The sequence below is a fragment of the Kazachstania africana genome, chromosome 4 (assembly GCF_000304475.1).
Source record: "Kazachstania africana CBS 2517 chromosome 4, complete genome".
NCBI lineage: Eukaryota > Fungi > Ascomycota > Saccharomycetes > Saccharomycetales > Saccharomycetaceae > Kazachstania > Kazachstania africana.
In genome coordinates this window covers 397366-421871 of record NC_018943.1, presented here as the reverse complement: position 1 = coordinate 421871, position 24506 = coordinate 397366, and the positions used below count along the sequence as shown (strand labels likewise).

General features: G+C 36.6%; 13 protein-coding genes across 13 annotated transcripts; 8 read left to right on the top strand and 5 right to left on the bottom strand.

The window, feature by feature from the left end:
* Positions 1-225: 225 nt before the first annotated feature.
* DAD2 (Dad2p) lies at positions 226-630 on the top strand (the record flags this gene model as incomplete). The annotated part of the gene is made up of 1 exon (XM_003956942.1): positions 226-630. The coding sequence occupies one exon, from the start codon at positions 226-228 to the stop codon at positions 628-630; it is 405 nt and encodes a 134-aa protein (XP_003956991.1).
* A 1049-nt stretch (positions 631-1679) lies between these two features.
* RPS7B (40S ribosomal protein eS7) lies at positions 1680-2524 on the top strand (the record flags this gene model as incomplete). The annotated part of the gene is made up of 2 exons (XM_003956941.1): positions 1680-1820; positions 2096-2524. 2 exons carry the CDS (start codon positions 1680-1682, stop codon positions 2522-2524), a joined length of 570 nt encoding a protein of 189 aa, XP_003956990.1.
* A 463-nt stretch (positions 2525-2987) lies between these two features.
* Positions 2988-3980, top strand: PHO23 (Pho23p; the record flags this gene model as incomplete). Its single annotated transcript, XM_003956940.1, has 1 exon — positions 2988-3980. One exon carries the CDS (start codon positions 2988-2990, stop codon positions 3978-3980), a length of 993 nt encoding a protein of 330 aa, XP_003956989.1.
* Positions 3981-5179: 1199 nt separating this feature from the next.
* Positions 5180-5668, top strand: KAFR0D02060 (uncharacterized protein; the record flags this gene model as incomplete). Its single annotated transcript, XM_003956939.1, has 1 exon — positions 5180-5668. One exon carries the CDS (start codon positions 5180-5182, stop codon positions 5666-5668), a length of 489 nt encoding a protein of 162 aa, XP_003956988.1.
* A 925-nt stretch (positions 5669-6593) lies between these two features.
* Positions 6594-7076, top strand: KAFR0D02050 (uncharacterized protein; the record flags this gene model as incomplete). The annotated part of the gene is made up of 1 exon (XM_003956938.1): positions 6594-7076. The coding sequence occupies one exon, from the start codon at positions 6594-6596 to the stop codon at positions 7074-7076; it is 483 nt and encodes a 160-aa protein (XP_003956987.1).
* Positions 7077-8390: 1314 nt separating this feature from the next.
* On the top strand, positions 8391-9296 carry RAS2 (Ras family GTPase RAS2; the record flags this gene model as incomplete). The annotated part of the gene is made up of 2 exons (XM_003956937.1): positions 8391-8408; positions 8490-9296. The coding sequence occupies 2 exons, from the start codon at positions 8391-8393 to the stop codon at positions 9294-9296; spliced, it is 825 nt and encodes a 274-aa protein (XP_003956986.1).
* Positions 9297-9469: 173 nt separating this feature from the next.
* Positions 9470-9874, bottom strand: OST2 (dolichyl-diphosphooligosaccharide-protein glycotransferase; the record flags this gene model as incomplete). The annotated part of the gene is made up of 1 exon (XM_003956936.1): positions 9470-9874. One exon carries the CDS (start codon positions 9872-9874, stop codon positions 9470-9472), a length of 405 nt encoding a protein of 134 aa, XP_003956985.1.
* Positions 9875-10335: 461 nt separating this feature from the next.
* On the top strand, positions 10336-11028 carry OCA1 (putative tyrosine protein phosphatase OCA1; the record flags this gene model as incomplete). Its single annotated transcript, XM_003956935.1, has 1 exon — positions 10336-11028. The coding sequence occupies one exon, from the start codon at positions 10336-10338 to the stop codon at positions 11026-11028; it is 693 nt and encodes a 230-aa protein (XP_003956984.1).
* A 120-nt stretch (positions 11029-11148) lies between these two features.
* MIC27 (Mic27p) lies at positions 11149-11868 on the bottom strand (the record flags this gene model as incomplete). The annotated part of the gene is made up of 1 exon (XM_003956934.1): positions 11149-11868. One exon carries the CDS (start codon positions 11866-11868, stop codon positions 11149-11151), a length of 720 nt encoding a protein of 239 aa, XP_003956983.1.
* Positions 11869-12253: 385 nt separating this feature from the next.
* AVT4 (Avt4p) lies at positions 12254-14398 on the bottom strand (the record flags this gene model as incomplete). Its single annotated transcript, XM_003956933.1, has 1 exon — positions 12254-14398. The coding sequence occupies one exon, from the start codon at positions 14396-14398 to the stop codon at positions 12254-12256; it is 2145 nt and encodes a 714-aa protein (XP_003956982.1).
* A 353-nt stretch (positions 14399-14751) lies between these two features.
* POL1 (DNA-directed DNA polymerase alpha catalytic subunit POL1) lies at positions 14752-19101 on the bottom strand (the record flags this gene model as incomplete). Its single annotated transcript, XM_003956932.1, has 1 exon — positions 14752-19101. The coding sequence occupies one exon, from the start codon at positions 19099-19101 to the stop codon at positions 14752-14754; it is 4350 nt and encodes a 1449-aa protein (XP_003956981.1).
* A 205-nt stretch (positions 19102-19306) lies between these two features.
* MET4 (Met4p) lies at positions 19307-20920 on the bottom strand (the record flags this gene model as incomplete). Its single annotated transcript, XM_003956931.1, has 1 exon — positions 19307-20920. One exon carries the CDS (start codon positions 20918-20920, stop codon positions 19307-19309), a length of 1614 nt encoding a protein of 537 aa, XP_003956980.1.
* Positions 20921-23076: 2156 nt separating this feature from the next.
* On the top strand, positions 23077-24420 carry TNA1 (Tna1p; the record flags this gene model as incomplete). The annotated part of the gene is made up of 1 exon (XM_003956930.1): positions 23077-24420. The coding sequence occupies one exon, from the start codon at positions 23077-23079 to the stop codon at positions 24418-24420; it is 1344 nt and encodes a 447-aa protein (XP_003956979.1).
* Between the last annotated feature and the right edge of the window lie 86 nt (positions 24421-24506).

Here is a 24506-nt window from a genome sequence, read left to right as displayed (position 1 = left end):
TGACAAGCCTATTTCTGCTTTGCCCACATCAGCTAGGGACCGTTAATGTAATTATGTGTGTGTAATCCGTATTTCCTTTATAAATAGGTGAAAATCGTAGAAACATGAAAAACACCAAATCTTGATATGACAAAATATAGCAACAACAAAACAGAAGATCACGGAAACTGATTTTCTATAATAAGCTGAAGTAACAAATAAAGAAAAAAGAAGAAGGTGAAGGGAATGGCAGATTTAAGAGAACAGTTACTATCTAAGGAGAGAGAGTTGGCTGCTCTTAAAAAGATAGCGGCGTTAACAGATACAATGAAGTTACAGCTAAATGAATTAAGTGATGAGGTGAAGCAAATAGAAGGCAATGCACAAAGGGTAAATGATGTAATGTCGATATGGAATTCGGTAACTAGGTCCATATCTGAAGCAAGTTTGGGTTTATTAAGGTACGTGGAGAAGGATTATGAGGTTGGTATTTGGGATGACGATAATGTGGATGGCGATATCAGTAAAACTAATAGCAGTAATGACGAAGCAATGGATAAGAGCAGTGAAGAAATAAGACAGCAAAAGGAAATTCCCTTACCAGAAACGCTGGTCAGAGTCCCAATAAATGAAGAGAAACACGATATATAACACACACACATTCCTTTTGGCAAGTAAACATATTGGATGTTGATCTATCGGGCCTATATCGTCCGGAAGAACCACCTTTTGTCGAATTCCAAGAAAAACTGTTCTATGCCCTTAATTCCACCTCATTCTACAGAGGAAATACTTATATATAGCGCAAAGTCATGCTAGTTTCAGATTAAATAATATTTTTTTTTCTTTGGATTGCCAGTTATCTGGGTTCTCGAGTCAGGCAGACATATTTGGTACTTTCTTCACTTTCAATATGTTTTTAATTTTACATTTCAGAAGTGAAAACTGATTTTTCAGATAAAATTTTAAACTTGTCAATATTTATTTAGTATCTCAGAAGAAATACAAAATTTCGTTTGAACAAATAGATCTACAGTTGTAAGATAGGACTATGTAAGCCTGTGTCAGTCGAGTAAAAATGAATAGACCGACTTTAACTAAAATATTAGATAGTATAAAAAATAAAGAGTAAATAACAAAACTTGCGATTAAGGTGATAAGTATAATAGGTAATCTTGATTCTCATTCTACACATCTATAGATCAAACTACGTCTCACTAACCGATCTTTGAATTGCCTGACCTCTCCGACATCTCTCATGGGTCGATTAAGTCTTTTAATATCTTTTTAATCTTTCACAGAATTGGGTTGAAAATAGCGTGAACTTCCGTGACTGTAACATCCGGACATTAGACATTACACCCTTACACCCTAATTCTTCCAATCAAAATTTCTTTTCAAGTTGAAAAATTTCGGAATTCTCGGAAAATGGGTCTGCGGCCTAAACGGACACCTTAGCCCAGCTTATTTTCGTTAGGCTGATGAGGGTGGGCGACTTGGGTAACCCGTGCCCGAAATGGGCTTGATCGTACGGTCAGTTAGGCCGGATAGAGATCGCTTCTCTTTCTAGACAGATCCAGCTAGAGTTTATCCCATAGGTAATAGTTAATTCCATTAAGATATTATTGTTAGTATAAGCGAAGCTTTACGTTAAAGGTCAATCACTAAAGGGCTTAAGTGAACCGCGAAACCATCAAATAATGTCTACCCACGCTAAGATTTTATCTCAGGCTCCAACTGAATTAGAATTACAAGTTGCCCAAGCTTTCACTGAGTTAGAAAACTCTTCTGCCGACTTAAAGGCTGAATTAAGACCATTGCAATTCAGATCCATCAGAGAAGTATGTCTACCGATTAACTATTATAAGATTGTGATGATGCATGTATAAGACTTAGGAGAATAAAGAATAAAACACGATAAGACAGCCAGGTTCTTTCAGTTTTATTATGATCATTAAAATATCCCTATATTCTTCGAACTATTGAAATAGAACAAATTTAAAAATGGTAATATAACAAGTGGCTACAAGTCCTTTCTATTATGCTATTATCACACTTTTGGTTTGCACTATTTTTAGTACAAGATTACTAACATAAAGTATTATTATTATTTAAGATCGATGTTGCCGGTGGTAAGAAAGCCTTAACTATTTTTGTCCCTGTCCCATCCTTAGCTGCCTACCACAAGGTTCAAGCCAAGCTAACTCGTGAATTAGAAAAGAAATTCCCTGACAGACACGTTATTTTCTTAGCTGAAAGAAGAATCTTACCAAAGCCAGCTAGAAACACCAGACAAGGTCAAAAGAGACCAAGATCTAGAACCTTAACTGCCGTTCACGACAAAATCTTAGAAGATATGGTTTTCCCAACTGAAATTGTCGGTAAGAGAGTTAGATACTTAGTCGGCGGTAACAAAATCCAAAAGGTTTTATTAGACTCCAAGGACATCCAACAAGTTGACTACAAATTAGAATCTTTCCAAGCAGTTTACTCCAAGTTAACTGGTAAGCAAATTGTTTTCGAAATTCCATCTGAAACTCACTAAACGATCCATGAAATAGATTATATTTTCTTTTTATCTGCAAAAAAATGACAAATTAAGTTAGGTAATTATACAGCAACTTTCCGTATACTATGTGTATAATACATATGTAAATTTAACAACCAAAGTAATATCATACAATCCTTCTCGCAGGCAGGAATATCAGCCTATATCCGATGGCCAAACTTTGATATTGTCATATCGGTTAAATCAGACATTCTCCTGTTGTTTCTTGACGTATGCTTGAGATATCACAGACCGCTAATAAAGAATAACTACCTTATCGTCTCCATAATTGCCGTTTTTAATAAATAATTATATGAACCGAACGTTATGTAAACAAACGTATGGAGCGATCGTAGATCGTTCTGATAAAAATTGAATGGAAAATTTCAGTCAACCCTTAGGACTTCGAAATGATAATAAGTTCTCAATCCAGTAACGCTCCCAAATAGTATTTTGACCAATGACAAGCCCCGCTAACTTATATCCAGGACTCTACGACACTGCTGATGTTTTGGAGGAAGTTCCTCTTGAGGTTTCGAAGTATTTGACGCTCTTACATGAAATTGATGCGAAATGTGTAAATTCGATGCCAGAACTGCATCAAAAGATAGACAAGTTTTTAACCGTACCTATAGACAAGAGAGTGAGTGATGAATTAGTTGAGAAAAAGAAAGCAGACAAAGTCAAAGATCTAACTTATATTAACGGGCTTTTTGAAGAGTTGATGCAATCTTTGGAAGAGAAAATGCATGTATCTTCGATTATGGTGGAGTCATTACAACATTTAGAAGAACGTTTGGAAATAGCATATGAAGTTGCAATAAGAAATCAAGAGATACCGGTAAAGTTAAGATTGGGTGCAGATAACCATCCTGCAATGCATTTACATTATGAGTTAATGGAGAAGATAGAGAGTAAACCAGGTCATAGATCTTCACAAGCTATGAAAAGTGAATCTCGAAGAGAGGCTATGGCAGCAAACAGAAAGCAAAACAATGATACAAAATACACAATCAATTCGGAGCAAAATACACCCAGTATCGACTATGAAAGTAATAGTAAAAAGAGAAGTAACGTAGTAGGAGGTTCTACGGATCCAAAAAGAAGAAAGAGAAGGACAAATAACAACAATATAATGGACAATAGCAGTAATGCACCCAATATACTTACAGGCATAAGTGGATCATCATCTTCTTCGGCGTCGTCCAATAAGAACAGTACTGGTAATCCTAAGGCAAACAAGACGTCAGATACTATAGTTAACAACAAAGGAGAAAGAGTCAATGAATACGGGGAACCTCTATACTGCTACTGTAATCAAATTGCATACGGTGAAATGGTCGGGTGTGATGGAGAGAGCTGCGAGTTAGAATGGTTTCATTTACCTTGTATCGGCTTAACAACTTTACCAAAAGGTAAGTGGTATTGTGATGAATGTAAAAAGAAAATGTAGAGATATATACTGTATAAGAGAAAGTGGGTGTAATTGCAAGGCAAAAGTAAACGTCTACATAGAACGTTTGCTAGTTACGGTGCAAAAAAAAGGATACGCAAGGGCGTTAGGTTCGAAGTATGCTAAGTTCATCAGAAACTGAGTGTGAAGATCGTTTTCCTACACCGTGTAGTACTTCTACTCTTGAAACTACACCCCAGCTTCTAAATGAGGCGATTCCTTGATCTGTAATCAGTTTGTGCCTGTTAGAGGTGCAAAATACCATGTGCACTTCATGTCTCAAACATCAACGAAGAAATTAGGAATTAGACGAACGAGCGGTAAGGAGACATTCAAAGCATACAGCTGCCTTTCATGGAACTGGTTTAATAGTGGGATGACACAAGGAGGGGGGGGAAGCGAATATCTTTTTCTTTACAAAACGCATATTCAGATTGAAACAGCACACAAAATTTCATCGTTGGAGGTGTCTTGAATATGACGAGCGCACATCCCATATTCAAACTCATTATTCCTTGGCCGACTAACAAAAAAAGTTCAAAAAAAGTTCAAAAAAAGTTCAAATCAAGCAATCAATCCTAATGACTTGCTTAGAAGGGCCCAGCTAATTAGCTTACTAATCATTTAATAACTAAGTATCTCCTGCTGTTTGCAAGCACTGATAGTCCAAAATTGGATTATCAGATTTTAACTCTCCTCCGTTTTGTCTTGGCCTCGAGGCTTTTCTACGTATATTTTACAGTGAATAACGTCACAAATTGCCCTGAAAAATTATGTTCTCAGATCACGACGGAGTCTTTTGCCTTCCCGTGTTAAATTGACTGAAAAATAAGCCAAAACAACCAACAAAAAAAAAAGAGTACAGAAGAAAATGCATGAGCACTTCGAGCTTTAAACTTAGTTTTGACATCCATCTTCTGTACTGCAATGGCCTTATGCCCATTGGCTTTTTCCCATTTCAGTAGAAATGCCAGGTAGAAGACTCCTCTTTTAACCTTTAGTTTTTGTATATCACCGCATGCAATTGTTGCCCAGTAAATTATTGATCTTTTTGTCATTTGAAAAAATGCACCTCCTGTATAAAGTTTATTATATAAATAGGGAACTTATGAATCTCTACATTATTCATGATGCTGCCCACTTCAACTCATTGTTAATTACGAAGACCCAAACAAGTTTTTAATAATACTGTGATCAGAATGAAAGTTTCTTCCGTTATATCATTTATTTTACCAATTTTAGCTGCTTCTGTCGATGCCGCTAAGACTACCAGTAGTTCTAGTAGCAGTATTGACGTTGATGCTATACATAAGTCTGTTTTATCATCTTTATCTGTTGCTTCAGTGAATGCCATGTCAATTATCTCTTACTATTCTGCACATCCTTCTGACTCCTCTGCTGCATCTGCGTACTCACAGTACCTAATAAGCGCAAGTTCCGAAGCTGCTTACATATCATCCTATGAAAAAATCCACTCAAGTGAAGAAATGTCATACTTATCTGCTCATCCATCTGATACATACATGGAATCTCTTTATTCAGTCCAAGAGTCAATGGAAAGTGCCGCTTCCGTTTCTTCCGCTTCCTCTGCTTCCGCTGCTTCCTCGTCTAATGCAGCAGTCAGCGGTGCAGGTATTTCTGGTATTCTTCTTGGTGCCGTAACTGGTGCAATTGCCATGCTTTTATGAATCAGTTCAATACTTCTCTAAAAGATAATTTAGGAAATGTCTAATATGTAACTTTGTTTTATTTTATATTGTAGATTAACAAAAAAAAATTTGTATTAAATCAATGCATTGTCTAAAAAACAAATTGACGTGATTTCGACCCAAGTGAATTAAAGTATTCTTTTAGTCAAAATAATAATACAATGTGTTTACCTAGAATTTTTCATTTTGTTAGCATCATCAAATACTTTGCTTCGAAAGCTTCGACTTCACAAACACATTCAATGAGTTCCATCTAAGAATAGCCAGTAGATGGAATGACAAGGAGAGAGTTATTCCTTTCAAAGGTGTATTTCTTGTTCCAGATCAACTACCCATTTGCGCAAAAAGGATGGTGATGTCTCCGATTTCTATAATAATGAAACCCTTGATAACAAAGAATGACCGATTAAGATTCACATCCCACTTTCGAACGTATCCGTGAATGGCTCTAGTGACAATACTTTATTCCTTCTTCGTATGTGAGGCGCATCACGGATTTCTCGATGAGGGGTACTCTCGATGGCATTCCACGCCTCTCAGCTTAACTCTCCCTCGCATTCAGGAATGCACCTATTAATAGGAGTAAAAATGTCAACCTTATAAGTTGTATTCACCCCACAACTGTCACATGTCTGCACTGTAGATTTCAAAGTAGTTAAAGAACCCTCAATGGTTTGCACCCAGTATGGCTACCTCGATGATGTACGTATCACTCTTTGCCGCTCCACTCTAGTTACAATCAACAGACTGGAAACTGGCATTATTGCGCCCATGTTTAGAATAACGTATATATAGGTGCTTTGATGGAGGTTTGTAGCCTTGTTAGGATGAATATTTCTTTTACATTTCTTGTTACTTCAACAAGTTCAAAAAACTAGCAATTCAATTAGCATTTATCTACAGAATGAAAACTTCTACCATCTCAGCAACTTTACTTCCAGCCATCATTGGAGAGGCCATTGCAGAAGACAGCAGCAGTAGCACTAGTTCAAGAAGTATCGATGTGGCAGCCTTACATTCATCTATTTTTTCGTCAATGTCAGTGGCAGCCGCAGAGGCAAGCATAATTATATCCTTATATTCGGCTCATTCAACAGACGCATCAGTTAGATCCAGATACTCTGCATATTTATCTAGTTCCAGCTCAAATGCCGCCTACCTATCCTCGTATTATGCACAACATTCCGAAAGAGCTTCCTCATATTTATCCGAACATTCTACCGACACTTTTATGCAATCTGCCAATACCAAACTTTCTTCTATGGTGAGTCAAGCAACTGCCTCTTCATCATCATCAGGCAGTTCATCCAACGGGGTGGCTGAAAATCTAGCATGCTCTGGTCTCTTTATTGGAGTTGCAGCCGGTGCTATAGGTTTATTATTATGAGCTGACCTCTTTATGCCATCAACATACGTATTTTTATTTATATCCGGTGAAGTATTCAATTATATATTGAAAATTATACCAGATTTTTAAAGAGCTAATATCTACATTGCTTGCACTTCCTATGTAGTTCCAGGTACATTGTCTCAATAGTACCCTATAAAAAGTAGTGGCAGTGAATATCATAGTACAAAAAGGATCTACGACAACAATAAGATCCGCAAATGTTATTAAAAATCATTATGCAAGTATATTACAATGTACCTGGAAAAAGAAGAAGAAGAGGAATATTAAACAGGGACGTCTCATGAAATACTGACCTGTCCAAATAGAATGATTAAAATTGGTGTTCGTATAAAAGTTGGATCGAGTTATTTTCACTATTTATCAGTTCGTTCATATTTTTGAATCCATAATTAGTGTAATGACAGTGCACTAGACGTAGGTCATACCTATCTCGAGTAGGTTCCACTTGCTGATATAAATTGTAGTCCCACTTTCCCTTAAATACGCTGTCACGGAGCCGAAGACACAGTAGCTGTCACATATTCTCGATGCCACGAAGATGACAAACATATCGGCACAAAACAATATGGTTGTCGTCGGGGCTTTCCCATTTCTGATGTTTCAAAATGTTGGCCACTCAAGCATGCTATGTCCTTTGTAACTGATCTTGGTTGTCGCACTTTAACTGCCTCACCAACAATACTTGCCGCATTCTTTGTACATTTCCATTCGCACCGCAATGTGTTTAAATCGCTCACTCGACGAAACTGGAAATCTGGTTCGACGTGCATCAAAGTCATCTCGAGTGGTCACTGCCTGGTCTTCTGAACTTCCTACCCGCCTGCTGGATTACCGTGAGACTCACCGGTTTACTTCGAGGTTTCTTAAGCGTTTACCGTCACTGTGACTTACCATGTCCGTCTTTTCGAGCACAGAATCTACCGCACGGAGATTTTAATGCTTTTATTGTTTTTTCCTCGAGAAATAAAAAAGCCGGTTCCTGAAAAAATGGGAAATTGGTTGTTGATTTGTACATAGTATTTACAGGCAAGAGCAAAAGCTTGGAAGAAAACTGGTTGTTTGACGCATTTTTTATTCCCATAAAAAGGGCAACGAAGAAATCTGATATTATACTTATACCCAGACGACTATCCTCCAGAAATCAGCTTTCTGATTAATAAAGACTAAAACTTATCATTTATAAATTTACTCATAAAGTAAAAGACCTAACCAAGGGCTTTTCCACCTCAAAATTTCCAACGTTGAACACTTCTCTTTTGATTGCGCTTTTAAAATAGTGGAATAGTTGTCATGCATGTATCAAGTCACGTATGTTATAAAATCTTCCGCATCATAGTTCTCTTCTTTTTGTATTAGGTTCTCATACTAACATTAATTATTTTTACTTAGTCAAGTTCAAACCGTCAAAGTTACAACATTGCTGTAGTAGGTAGTGGTGGCATCGGTAAGTCAGCCATCACGATACGATTTATACAGTCAAGATTCACAGACGAATACGACCCAACAATCGAAGATTCCTACAGGAAACAACTAACTGTAGACAACGCTAAATATACAATAGATATTCTAGATACTGCTGGCCAGGAAGAATATTATATGATGCGGGAACAGTATATGAGGAATTGCGATGGATTCCTCTTGGTTTATTCAATTTCGTCAATGCAATCTTACGATGAACTACTGAACTTCTACCATCAGATCTTAAGAGTAAAAGAAGTGGAATATATCCCAATAGTCGTAATCGGGAACAAGTCTGATTTAGAAAGTGAGAGACAGGTTTCGTTCAAAGAAGGAGAACAAATGGGCTGCAACATCTCAGGACCCTTTTTCGAAACTTCTGCCAAGTATGGTTTAAATATTGACGTTGCTTTTCAATCCTTGGTAAGACTACTAAGAGATAACGGAGGTGAATATAACAAGACAAATGATATCGAGAATGCGGCTAGTTCTGTTTCTTCAAGTTGTATAAATGAAGAAATGATTGATGCTAAAATAAACAACAGCCATATCAAAGAAATTGATGTATGTAGTTCTGAAAGTTCGAGTAGTCAAAAAAAAGTGATACAGGGCGGGTCATCACAGAAACTGGAGAACAAGAGCGCTATGGGTATAAGAAAAAGGCAACAACAGTCACAGAACAGCAATGATGGATCTTCTAGCTCTTCATCAAGTGACAACTGTTGTGTAATTTGTTGAAAGAATTGTAAATTATATCAAATATTTATTCATTCATTTTCATATATATATATTTATTTATTCTATTAGAAAGGGAACACACAGTAACAAAAAGTATATGATAAATATTAAGTTCTGTTCATAGTAATTTCTAATATCTCTTATACCATAGAAAATAGGCCTTTTTGCATTCATCAATTGATAAAATGTAAGCAAATAAAATGTAACAGTAAACTAGCTAAAACAAATTCTCCAAATGCTCTGTTTGTACTGATACCTTCAAATGGACTTAATAACTGCATTCTTAAACACATCAATAGTATGAATTGGCCAACACATATTATGAAGCCTGCTAGGAAAGCATTGAATGGGAAGTTGTCCCTAATCAGACATACAAAGACAAATTGAATAAGAGCAATTAATACCAGGAAAAAAGCAAATATGTCAATCAATTTCAACTTATTATTACTATTGACTTGTTTAAAATACGAGTCAATCGATAAATTGAATGCCTCTGCAAAATCTTTTGTTATGCTAGATGCTGTGGTAGTTTTCGATTCTGATTTTGAATCTTTTTTTAATTGTCTAGGCCCTGCCATAATGTGTACGCAATATAAATGTATCTACTATTAGTCACTTATGTATTCTCTTACACTACAATTGACAATTCCACTGTATGCCCGTTTCTTGATTAATTGCGTTAATTTAGTTGTTCAAGCTTCTTAGTAAACTGAACACGTCAAAAGTTACGCACATAAATAACCCTAAACTTACATCCATAACCCACACTACAAACTAGTAGGGCTAAAAAACCAAAGCCCTAATACAGCGTACTGGAATGCACTGATGCAGAGGTAAGTAGGGTATCGGCATGATTATTTCATAAGCTTAAAACAGCAAGCAGATCACTAGGTATGGGAAGCTTAAGAGTAGTGCTTGAGTTGAAAAGACATACATAAGTAACAATATGACGGCTGAGATTAACAAGAAGTTGGCTAAGATGACGATAGAGCAGCCAAAAATACTTTCTGAAGGTGATGAGCTAGATGCATCGTATACTATGGAACAAATAAAAAGTATTGAAGAAGAACAGTATATAAATGAAAAGCCGCTGCTACAGGAAGAAGAAGAAGAAGAAGATGATGATGAAGAAGAAGAAGGTACTATATATATCAATGAAGAAACTGAATTAGGTCGGGAAAAAATATTCATATCACACGCACCTGAGGAACGTATAGTACCTCCATTAAATTTTTGTCCAGTAGAGAGATATTTGTACAGGTCAGGTCAACCTTCCCCGGTTAATTTTCCATTTTTACTAAATCTAAATTTAAAAACCATTATTTGGTTAGCTAATGAAGAACCACAGGATTCTTTACTGGAATTTTGTGATAATTATAACATAAGTTTACAATTTGCGGCTATCAACCCAGATGGTGGCGAAGACGACAATCCATGGGATGGTTTGACTGAACACTCAATAATAAATGCGTTAAAAACTATAGTGAATGTTAGCAACTATCCTCTTCTTGTATGTTGCGGGATGGGCAGGCATAGAACTGGTACTGTCATTGGTTGTCTACGAAGAATTATGGGTTGGAATCTAGCGAGTGTTTCAGAAGAATATAGAAGATTTACAGGAAGCAGAGGGGGGAGAATTCTGGTTGAGTTACTTATAGAAGCATTTGACACCAAGCTAGTAAATATTGATGAAAGTGAGGCCCCAGAATGGCTTGTAAAAGCAATAACTTAGCCGTTTTTTCTGAAACAAATCGATGAATACTCCTCATCCCAGCATAAATATGTGAAGTTATTATTTTGTATATATGGCATACATATAATGGATGATCTAAGGAATATTCAAAGTATTTTCTTAATAAGATGACGAACCATGGAATTCGTTTATAAGTTGCTTCCGAAACGTCCTTATTCTAGATGGCAATCTATTACGCCTGAAGTCAACCCAAGAGAAGGTCTCGTTGGGCATTATTTTTTTATACTTATCTTTCCAAGAATTGACATACTGTCCCATCCATCTATTGCGTAAAACGTTCCCCTCAAATATTCTGCCAAAATTTTTTGTAGTTTCTGGTATCCAAGCATACAAAGTCAGCCCAGCCAATAGTCCCGGCATAATAACTCTAGAGGGTGAACTGGTTATGATTCTCGAGAAAAATAAGTTCGATGAAGGTGCTTTTCCCAAACGCACTTTATAATTCCCTTTGCTACTGATTATTCTTCCCAAGAAAAACGAGCCCAATGCTAAAATAGACCCTGGCACAAAATAGTCCTTATTTTCTACTTCGTTATCAAATATTCTGTCCATCAAAAAACCTCGAGCATGTTCGTATTTTTGATTGGTACGGGCTCTCTGCTCCAAAAAAAGGCTTTTGATGCTCATGTATTTCTTAATCATCACTTGTCGTTTCCCATTAATCCATTTAGTTGCAGGTCGTGACTCTGTTATCAAATTTCCATTATGTAACATAGTAATCGAGAGCCAACTGACATCCTTTAATGGACGAAAAATTAAGGGAAGGCCTGCTGCTGGATCATTTAGAGTATTATTGAAAGATGAATAGTACCCACCCATCGAACCAAAACTATTAGCGATCGAGTAAATATGTGCTAGCTACACAATCGCTTAGTTATATTACGTCTGTTTTCAAATCGAATTATAAAAACTAGTGGCTGAACCAATAGAAACCGGCCTTACAAGTCTCATAAATTAAAAAAGACCATAGTGAAGAGCTCGGAATGTCTGGGTGATGCTTTTTTAACAAAAGAACTGACTATACTGGCGACTGATAGCATACTGCTATCTATTACACGGCTTGATCTGAAGACGATGAAGTAGCTTAGTTGAGAATATTTGAATACTGATACTGTATAATTTTAAGAATACATAAGAAGGTGTATGCTGCTGGAGCACTTATCGACAGATATGGAGCATGATGCGGCATCACGAATAATAAGTTTCATGTAAATAAGCTTTGGTAAGACGTATAAAACATAGCGACAATACCACATGCTATTAATACTCGATCTACCAAAATAGTATGTTTATTATCATCTCTGCTGCTGTCCATGCAGCTTTTCATGTGCAGTAGAGGTGGTAAAATAAATACCAGTGGTAAGCAGCAAAACGAACCTATTATAGACACAACTTTATCCAATGAGTCCATCCCTAGGTAGGCTATTAAAATAGCACCTACAACAATGGTTGACCTTAATAAATTTTTTAGCCATTTGATTTTCATATTAGATTTACCAGAATAAGAACCGCCTTTGGTACTTTCGTTGGCTTCGCCACTCAGTTGTCTTGACACCTTTTTATTATACCTATAAAAAACCTTACCTTCCAGTATCTTTATTGCTGGGAAAAGTTGTAATGGAGTAGAGAGCATGATAGCTAAGGAGTAAAGAAATTGGATTAGATTGACGAACAAATTGCCCTGTGGGAGATTCAAAAGCACAACCGTTTGAATTTCGGAACCATATGCCAAATAACCAACTGTTGCAATAGTTATAAAGATGATCGTTGTAGTAATCATTACTAGTTTCAATACCAGGGAAAACTTTTCCGGCCGTTTCATTGAATCCTGCACAGGAATGATCAGTCCTATGCCTTCAAAAGAAAAAATTGCAGTCCCTACAAATAGTGTCCATCTTCTCGGATCAATTCCGTACTCCACACCTGCTGCGGGATGTACACCTAAATCTAAAAATAAATGTTTTGATGCAAAAATTAGTATAATTAGAAGCCCTAACATTATGAACACATTGGCAATCAATGAAGGTAATGATAATTTTGATATATTCCTTATGAATGATAGTGGTACAAAAAAAATTAGCTGGATTATCATAATATACCCCAGATTGAAGTCTTTAAGATGAAATATATTTTGTAAAAATGCCCCCAAATTTTTTGCCGTGAATATCATATAAGCTGCAGAAAATCCTAGCTGACTTACAAAGATAGCCACAAGAATTACAGATTTCATCCATTTTCCATACAGCTGCGAGCCAATATCACCAAAAGAACATGCCTTCACTTTGACTTTAGTTTGAACGAGAATATAATAACACCAGTAAGAGTAGAGACCCACCAGTGTTAAAACAATAATAGAAAATGCTAGGCCACCATTGTGGAAAGCATCAGGAAGAAAAAGAACACCAGTTCCAACAAAGGACTTTAATAATAGTAAAAATGCCTTTCTTGTTGAAGTTGTACCCTTAATAGTTTCTACGTTCGCTCTTGTGACAGAATCAGGCAGAGTGAGGCCGGTGACTAGAGGTGACCTCTCTTCCTCAAAAGTTAATGATTCATTATAGTTGTCATCTTCGTCGAAAAAATCGTCCTCGAAGGATTCACCTGCAAAATGACCATATAAATAGAGAAATTCGAGAAAATTCCTTGTCAAAAAAGGTACTTTATCAATCAAATTGTCACCATCAGATTCTACTGATGATGTAAAAGATGATACATTACTCTCTTGTCTTTTATTACTGTTTCTTCTTGAATTTTGATTAGAATTCCTCATCTTTTTTACAATAAACTCTCTCCTAAAACCGCCAGGAACATTTATTGAACTTGCAGAAGTGTCATTTGGTGCCCTTGATGATATAGAAGCTAAGTCTTCAAATGACTTCACTTTTCTAAGCCCTTTTTCTTCGTTAGATTGAGCTAGCTTGTATATATCTCTTGTAATATCTCCACCAACAACAGATAAGTTCGACTTTTCACTTGGAACTGATGTAACGTATGAAGACGATGTGTGAGCACTCAAATTACTATCATATGAGTTTGGCTTTGTAGTGAACCGTTCATTTAAAAAATCATTACGGAGACTATTTATAATCCCTTCTTCCTCTCTGATATGACTCTTGAAGCTCGGTGATTTTATATCTATAAAAACGTGAGAATCTAAATTCGTGCTAGAAGATGGTATGATCATACTAGACTTACTGGGCGAAAGCTTTCTAGTATTTGACGAACTAGGCAAGAAGCTACAATCCCTATGTTTTGGTATCCTGATATATTTCTTCTTTGAATTATTAGCTCCATTAGGTTGCAGATCATTTTCACTGTCCTCACCAGTCTTCCATGTATTAGCTGACATGAATGAGGCTTGGCTAGGCTTTCGAATTAAGCTATACTGAGAAGGCCGTCAAACCGAATATCCACAATCTATTGGCAATGGTAAACTATAGGTTTCTTCGGTTTAAAATTGTGTACTACCTACCCTATTAGTTAACGGCTTTCAATGTGTTTTGAATCGAACAGATAGCTTATTTAGGGCACTTTGCACAAATATTTACCTTTTTTATATATACTTACTAGGCTCGCTCATTCAAAAAAAAAAAATATCACGCGTAGTGTAAACGCTTCTATGACGTATACTGGAAAAAGAACGGCAATTTAACGAACTTTTAGCTTTTTAATGTATAATCCATATATACTATTTTACAGAATTTAGGCCGACATGAAATCGAAAATCCCACCCATGTCGACGTAGCGACGACCACATTCACTGAGATATTTCTGTATCACACTACGACTTATTTCAAATAATTCTCTATTCTGTTCTGCGAGGGCCCGAATGGACGACTCAGTCAATGCCTCATTAGGAAAGTCCATGTCACCGTCGTGGTATATAGGCTTCAACTCTTCTTTTTTGTTTTTTTCAATATCAAATAAAGAATCGAAATAGAGGAGTTGGTTGTATAATTGCTTGTCCGAATACTTGTATCTCATAACTCCTGTACATCCTTCATTCAAGCATCTCTTACCGAACACGGACATTTGCCTAGTGACAGTGCCACATGCCAAATCATCACATATCAGCCAACCGGCGTAATATAGTGATATATGTACTCTAATTGTAGCCTCTAACTGCGCTGTCAGTTGAATTGGTGATAAAATATGGTCACATCCCTTACATTGTATACCATTGAAGCACATTTTATAGTAATTTGAGGCGACAATTCCCCCAAATGGGAACTGCTTGGAGCACATTGGACAACTCAGTTCTAGAATGGCCGACGTTGCGAATCTTTCTACATCTGAAATTGTAGTTTCTAAAGGTTGCAGATTGTTTATTGAATTACCTGTCACATCGTCGTTATACCTTTTCAAAAACTTTTTACTTTCTAACCCTAAGGCATTACTCAAACGAACAACATCAAAACCTTCAATTCTCTCCAGAAGCCTTTCAACAGGTGAAAATATTTGCTTTTCTAAATAGTAATCTGGATCTGGTACTAAATTATTGCTTTTTATCATTACCTCATTCAACGCATAAGCTCTTTCAGCAAAGTGCATGGTTTCTCCATCCTTCTTACCATCATTTGCACCATCATTTTGTTTGGTAATTACAAATGTAATAACACTACCTGCCTTAACAACTCTACCCGCTTTACGCATTTTCAAAGCTACTTGAACTGCAGGCATGGTTTTGGCACCAGGATATGCGCTAGGATCTTTCGAGAGTTTCGTATTGATTTTGTACTTATCGGCTCTGATTTGATTATTTTCCACCTTAGATTTAATCTCCTCTAAATATGCATATATTTCTTGTAATGCCGTTTCAGGATCCTTGTCAGAAAGGAGATGGCTCAATACATACGTGGAGACATCTTTTGACAATGGGCAAAATTCACGACGTTTCATATCTAAACCTTTAACCTCAAGTACGGTATTTTCATTCCCAGCTTTGTCAATTGAGACATTTAATGCGGCATATTTTTTCTTTGCATGAAGTAATAGTCTTTTAAAAACATTATCAATATCAATTTCTAACAACTTATAACGCTCATTAACTAACCTCTTGAAGTTTTGACCTATCTTTATTGCGTCTGCGTAACTATCACATCCAGTATCTATCATAACAGAATCGGTATCACCGTAGACAACAAGAAGGTTCATACTTTCAGCCAATTGTCTTGTATTCATCAAAATTTCCCTACCTTTATTAGTAACTAGCATAGCTAACGGCTTGGCATAGAATCTACTATTAACATAACCTAAGCAACCGTACATAGAGTTAGCTGTGAGCTTTAGGGCTTGCTGCCTGATATCGCACTGTGCAAGTTTATGCGGATCCATTTCTGTTTTCATAATCTTTTTGACCTCACGACGACGTGCAACCAAATTGGCCAATAAACGTGGTAAAACACCTTGGACATTGTCTTCACCTGGAACTTCAGGCATTTCATTTATATCATGTAAGTTTCTTTGAACTGTGGTAAAACAAATGTTGAATTCTTGAATAATGGAAGGGTATAGAGAGTTGAAATCCATAACCAAGACGTAATTTTTGTGTAAACCCTTTTCGGGGTCAAAAACAAGACCACCTTGGTACTTTGCTTTGGAACTAGGCGCAGTGTCATCTGCATCATTGGCTGAATTTTTTTTCATTCTTTGAGTCCTAGCCTGTCTACTTTCTTTATCTGGTACGACATAGCCATTTCTAGCGAATTCATGTAGTAAAATGTACTCATTTCTAAGAGACCTTGTACCTCCCAAAGTCTGAGACCATGCATTACCGGCCAGGTTTGTCAACTGCTTCGTTAGTGAAAGTAACTGAATTCTGAAAGAGACTTCCGCGGCAATAAAAGAATTAGTAATATTCTCTTGAAATGCCATAACCATGCTATTTACCTCAGAACGATATTGTGGGTTCTGGAAGTTGATATCAAGCGATTTGTGGTCCTTATCGCACGTAACTTTATACATTTCAGCTAAATCCCAACTTTGACATTTCGGTGTCAATGACTGACCCATTTCATTACCAATATCACAAACCAACCTACCAGCTACCAACTCCTGAGTGAAAAATCTATTCAACGAGGACTGAGACCTTCCAAAGTTATTTGGCCACTCCTTTCTTGTACGACGACCTAATGAACTGAAAGTAGGAACCTTTAAGTCATAAAGCCTGTGTACAAGCACGTCTAAGTATACAGATTCTAGTCTATGACCAATTAAAACATCAGCATCCATAACCTTCATCATTGCGCAAAAACAAGACAACAAAGATTTTTCATTATTGAATATCCGCAATTCTCCAGGAAGTTTTTGCTTGGCCAAAGAACCAAAACCTACTGGAAAGCCTGAATCTTCAAGAGGTCTCACTAATGTTACCACTTCGTCTGCTTTGATGTCTTCGGGTATTGGAGACTCTAAGGAAATAGTTTTATAAGTTGATAATGTGATAGATACAATTTCTTGTTTATTTTCAACTGGATTCATCATCGTTTGGACGGCCAAAGATACACATTTCAAGTTGCATATTGCCTTCTTCTCTATCACCTTGATGTTCTGAATATCTACTGCAACCTCAGAAGAGCAGTTGGAAGCGTTTTTGAGTGAGCTAAAATCCCCATTCTTAATTTCTAGCCAACAAGGGCCCATGATTTTGTTCTGGACGACGAAACTTTCGAAAATATTAGAGTTTCCACCGAAAACATGTGAGAAGGTTTCACTGCATAAATCAGGTGGGATTAAATCATTACTATTTTTTGGGCAATTGAAAGGTAACAGCACTTTCAAGTATTCTGTTTCATGTGGAATATCAGGCAATTCAAAGGCGTATTTCATTTTCTGAGGTTTGGCACGGATATTAGCTAGTCCATATTTTTCCATTAATAATGGGATGATTTCTTCATGGATCTCAGCAGCGCTATGTCCTTCACGTGGTAAAAAGAAGAGTTCTCTATTTAACTCATTGATTTGAACCATGGCAGATACAAGGTTTCCATCGTTAGCTTTGACTTTTCCAAATAGGATCAGTGAATTATTAATTTCAACAAAATCAAGCCAAAACATCTGAAAGGAGTCTGTTGCAGGATCTATTATTTGGTTTTTTGAATATTTGAATGAAAATTCAAGTGGTTCAGATAATGTGTAATGAAGTGTTTTTTTGGAGGTATTCTTCAAACCCTGATTAATCGGTGTACCTGGTGCTGTGACAAAAGGTGATGTGCCAGGGTTACTTTTCGAATTAAAATTCACCTGCCTTGACACATTGGCACTTCTTAGCGGCCTTCTTTTGAAAATTAATTCGTCGTCACTATCTTCATCATCAGATCTAGCAGTTTTTCCTACTCCTGTGGTAGAACTATTGATATCAGTTTCAGTCTGGCTTATTTCTTTTGTTTTTTTTACCATTGTGGGAGAAGCTTCGACGTCATGTAGCAAATCATCCAGAGAGTCATTGATTTTGGAGTTGGCTATTTGATTTTTCAAAGGTGAAGAATTCATTTCGATTTTTGGCTTTTTCAATATGCTTCCAGCTGCTTGATTCAACAGCCTTTTTTGAGCAGCTTGTGCAGTTGGAGAAGAAGGAAGCTTGACCTGAAGCTTATTTCTCTGTGCATCCTTCATATTATCACTGTCGAACTCTCCTAAAATGTCGTCAAATTCATCAACAGCAATTGCTTTCTTTGGTTTGATGCTGTTACTGGATGCAAGGATCTTTCTTGTATGCTGAGAACGCAATAATGATCCAATTTGATGCTCTTCTTTTCTTGGCTCCTTTCTTTTTTTCTTTTTATTGGAACTATAGTCTTCATTATCGTATTCATCACTATAATAGATAGAGTCATCTTCCACACCACGATCGACGTACCCCACGCCATCATCATCGACAATAAAATCATCTTGCAGCAATTGCTTTCTTTTTAAGTCGAGGTACTGTTTTTCGTCTACTTCATCGTAGACACGATCAAAATCTTCTTCATCACTAGTACTATTCGTTGTCTCTGCCTTACCTTTACGAGCAGCCTGTAATTTTTTTAGCTTTGCTAACTTATCAGAGCTCATCTCTTGAGGAATTTGTGTAAATATTAATGCTAGGTATGTACCTTGTGACTTTGAATTTGATATATTTGTATGAAGAACTTATCCATTTTTAATCAAAGATGTTTTACGCGTTTCGCGTAACTTCTTATTGCAGCATATTTTTCGAAAATGAAAATGTGAAAAGCATATCTGCCCATTCATTAAATAATATATATAGAAGTATAGGTTACTTATCGTCAGTAGCTTTCTTGAGAAGATTTTGTTTTATGTGCTCGGCAGCTTCAGCTCCATTAATTTCTCCACTACTCATAACTAAATTCTTGAGGAGCTTGTTTTCCATCTCCAATGTATGTATTTTTTGTTGCAGATTCACTGAAAGCTCATTTAATTCTTGTATAGATTTTTCCAGTTCCTTCTCCTTGACTTTTTTCCTCTGATGTGGTTTAATGGGTATTGTATCTACTTTTTTGGTTTGGATTGGTTCAGTCTCTATGGGGCTTTGCGATGCCATCGGTGTAACTTCGTTATTTGCTCTATTTTTCATAAAATTATTCTCAAAATCTTTTGTTTCTTGCTTCCATGATTCGATCAGAGATTCATCTTCTTTGGTACGAATTTTATTTTGATCTTCAACGGATTCCCCAAATAATAACTTTAATAGCACAGATAAATTATTACCTTCGTCTTTTATGACTCGTTGGCGGCCAAAATTATGAGGATTTTTTGATTTTTCTTGTTCATAGTAGGCAATAACTGCTGCAATTGCATCAATTTGGTCATTCTGTAACCCATGATTGAGCAATACACTGTATGCCCCTTGCGGAACTTTAATGCGAGGTAACAATGATGTTAATGTTGAAGTAGGAATATTAGAGTAATCTGGCATTTCGATGGTGGATACAGATGTTGATGATTCGCGTGCGATTGCCGATGGTGCATGGGGGACTGTTGATAAAGATGAGCTAGTTGCTACCAAGTTTGTCAAGGGAGAAAAAATCGAAGGTTGGTGATAAGCATTAGAATTGAGACTTCCTCTTCTTATTTGCTCATCAATATTAGATGTTTCTACTTCGAAATTGGTGAAACTTCCATGATCCTGGGAGGGAGATATACCTGAATTTGACGGTTCTTCAGTTATAGTACCGATATTGTTCATGAAACCTTCATTATTATTGAGATTGTTGTTATTATTATTTACATTTTCTTTTCTGTTTTTACAGGAGAATCTTGATTTGGAATGGTCGTATTGGGATGTTAAGAAAGTGTTCCTTCTTTGGGTCAAAAAATGAGATTTTCTTTTATTTTTTTCATCCTCACCATTATTTATTCCATTGTTATCGTTGAATTCATCTTTATTAGAAGCATCATTATTACGGATATCTTTACCGTTGCTCACATTGTTATGATTATTATGATCACTATCATCATCAGCGGCGTCATTATCATTTCCATCATCATGGTTCTGAGCCTTATCTTCATCAGGAAATATGAAGGAATCGTCGGCAAATGCACTTAATTCAACGGCTAGTTGTTCATCTAGTCCGAAATTATTCAAATTATTTGCACTTGAAGACGTGGATTCGTTTAGAACCCATGAATCCAGGTTGACGAAATCTTGGTCCAATGAAGGAATGAAGTTATCTACGTAAGCTAGTTGTTCTAGAAGAATATTTGGAGTTAATGTTGCATCGTGAGTATCCTGGAGAAATTCAGAAGTACTCAAACTTGTCTGCTCATGTTTTGGACGTTTCCTTTTGCCTTGCGCTTCTCGATGTGGATCTTCGTCTTTGCCATATATGTTGAGGTAATCGCTCTTATATGAAGACGGATGTTGACTCATCGTGATGATTCCACAGTTTGTATATTTATAATGAACCTTTGTGCGTGTTACAGTTTACTATCTTATAGCTAATAATCCAGCAAAACTTAGAATGTATATTCTTTGGATATATGTTCGGTGTAACTTGATACAGTTGATGAACTATTTTAGCTTTATCGTTTCGATAAGTTTGTGTTGATTAAGATGATATCCATTGGAAAAAGTGTGTAAAACTTTTTTTCTGCTGTTGCTTGGGATTCCTTTTTCTTTGCGAGTGACGAAGAAAAATTCCGATCGATTGCGAGTCAATTGGAACGGCAGAGCAGAAGGCGAGGAGTTATATTTATAGCACTGAGTAAGGTAAAAATCAGCCAGCGTTGTCAGCATAGTATATCTGTAGTGAAGTCGCAGTAATGTGATAGAAGAAGCAAGACATACGATGTACTATATATCTCTTGTAAATATACAGACATTCGGAATACTGTTTCTGAAAAAGCTTATACATGCCAGGTATTATTCAGCGTAGAAAGTTAATCCTAGATGGTATTAAGCCAGTCAAGTCGTTTCATCCTTACTGGAAGACAGAATAGTGCACAAGACTATATGTAGGTAAACAAAAAAACACTCTCTGTTTTACAGACCGTACACGAAAACTGAAATTTCACTGTCGTCAAATTTCTCTTTGGATTGTTAATCACGCGGTGTGTGGGTCTCCTTGTCGTTTTTTTTCTCTGTCCATGAAATTTTTCTACTTATGCCACAAATGAAGATTGATTATCTTGCATTGCAAAATATCTTTTGAGGGTAGAATGAACAGTTGAGGGCCCATAGTTACGAATTGGATACCGTGGATACGCTCGAATGTCGCAATGCTATACGTTTCCGTAGTTTTTTCCTTGTTCAAAAATTGTAATACATCGTGCATCTGTCTTGAAAAAAAATAGACATGTGTGCATTTCTTTTGGATTGCAATATGCAAACTCATAAGTAACTGCCATGTGACTGACACTACAACCAGCCCTCTGTTTTAATCCGGTACTAGGTGTTCAATCTTGAATGTTGCTAGTAAAGTTCTTCCTATAACTTCCTACCCTACAAGAGACTTTTGCAAGCTCTCTATGAAGTACAACATTCTATTCCTGGACTACATCTTCTCCAGTAAGGTATATAGAACTATTTAAAGAAGCCAGCTAACTTTTTTTTTGTTCCACCATTTCTTGAGCATGACGTTATACACCAGCTTCTTGTCGTATGCACTACCCACTCTGTCGTCAACGATATAAACCTCTGCTTATTTATTTTTTTTTTGCCCTCCCAGCTTCCTATATACCTCTTCTTACACACAAACATCCGTGCCCCATGCGCCGCCTTTCTATTTACCGGATAAAACAAGTCCCATGTGTGCTTTGTCTTATCCACTTGGAATTGCGTCGTAGAAGTACATTCTCGAAGCTTCTCGCTCGATCACGCAATAGTATTTGCTCTGCCAATCTCCCATCACAAGATAGCCTGCCATCTGAGTATCGTAGGTTCCTAGCCTCTCCGTATAAAAGAAATCCAATAAAGACTATATAAAGTTGATTATTTTAGCATTTCACCCTTTTCTTTCCCATCACAGATTATTTCATCAATCAACAATCTTTTGGCTTCTTTCATCCATTCTGCCAAGTTAAAATCATCGTTAACCTCGACGGTTTTGCTTTTTCTGCTCATTGGGATCTTCGTCATCACAGTCTCCGTTTTTTTCTCTCGCCAGACACGCAGGTAAACCACTTTCCTATTCAGTTCGCATATATTGCCAAAAAGAAATTGGAAAAAAGACAGTCACCATCATCGCCTGTCAGCTAAGGAACCAAGCTTCAACTACTTTCATACATCATAGACAAGGTCTCTCTTTAGTCTGACCCCGCTAAGGATCAAAATATCCACATTCCTGCCTTCCAATAGCCTACTATAAGTGGAACAAAAAAAAGGAAAATGATATTTTCGCTTACAACTCACATAAGTAATAAAACTCATCAATATGATGAGAAGAACAGTACTCAAAAGTTTACATCCGAAAAAGTTCCACTGTCAAATGCTAATGACGATGTCATCTCAAATTCAAACGAAACACACGGTAGCATTAGTATGCTACCATCGTTACATCATCCATTAGAAAAAGAATTTTGAAAAAAATGGACATGTACATTATTCCTTTAATGGGACTATTATATTTTCTATCCAACTTAGATAAATCAAATATTGGTAATGCTCAAATTGCAGGTTTAACCGAGGATTTAAATCTTGTTGGTACGCAATATAACGTCTGTGTCACTTTATTCTATGTCACTTACATTGTTTTCGACCCAGTGGGCTCTACAATTTTGAAATTCCTCGGTCCAAAATTGATGCTAAGTACTTCCTTATTTGCCTTTGGTGTTATCTCATTTTGTACTGCCTGGGTCAAAAATTATCATGGATTATTGGTGATTAGGTTATTGCTGGGTGCTTCCGAAGGTCTAATCTATCCGGCCATTAACATGTACCTATCCGTTTGTTACAGGAGGGAACAATACGCAAAAAGATTTGCATATGTGTTCACGGCAGCCTGTATATCGTCCTCATTTGGAGGTCTCATTTCTTATGGTTGCGCTCACATTAACGGTTCATTAAGTGCATGGCAATATATCTTCATTGTTGAAGGTTGTATTTCTATTGGCTGTGTTCCTTTATTCATATTTGGTTTGAGCAAGCATTTACAGGATTCCTGGTTTTTTGATGAAGAAGAAAAAGAATATGTTATTGAAAGATATAAATCGATGAGTACCTTCAACCCAGCTGATCAATTTAGTTGGTATCAAGTTTTCTTAGCCGTTAAAGATGTTAAAACATGGGTCTGTTCAATCGCATTGTTTGGTATTGATCTAACGACTTTCGGGTTAACCGTCTTTTTACCAAGCATCATTACTACAATGGGTTTTACAAATGTTAGAGCCCAATTAATGACTGTTCCAGTTTATTTCCTTTCAGCAGTTACATTCTTCATATGTGCATTATATTCAGATAAATGGAAAATTAGATTTCCATTCATTATGGGTGCATGTCTAATAACATCAGTGGGATTAGCAATCGTATTAGGATCTGAAATCCACGGTGTAAGATACTTTGGAGTCTTCATACTTTGCATGGGTATTTACGTCAGTGCTGCCTGTAATTGTTTATGGTTAAGTGGTAATAACGCTAACTACTATAAGAGAGCTACAGCTTTAGGTATCAATTTATTCTTTGGTTCAGGTTCGGGTATCCTTTCAGGTCAAGTCTTCTTAACAAAGGACAAACCAAAATACACTCTGGGTCTATCACTCTGTTTGGGGTTCCAACTACTTTCTTTTATATTGACTTTTGTTCAATTTCTACTGTATTGGAAAGAAAATAAGAAGAAAGAAAAAATCATTAGTCGTTATAGAGAAATTGATGAACCTGTACCATATGACGAATTATTAGGGGACCTCAACCCAGAATTCCGCTACATGTACTGAATACCCACAATGTTAAAACTGGTTACTTTTTCATGCTTATATGACTTATGTTTACTGTATCTAAAGTGTTTGCACACACGCTTATA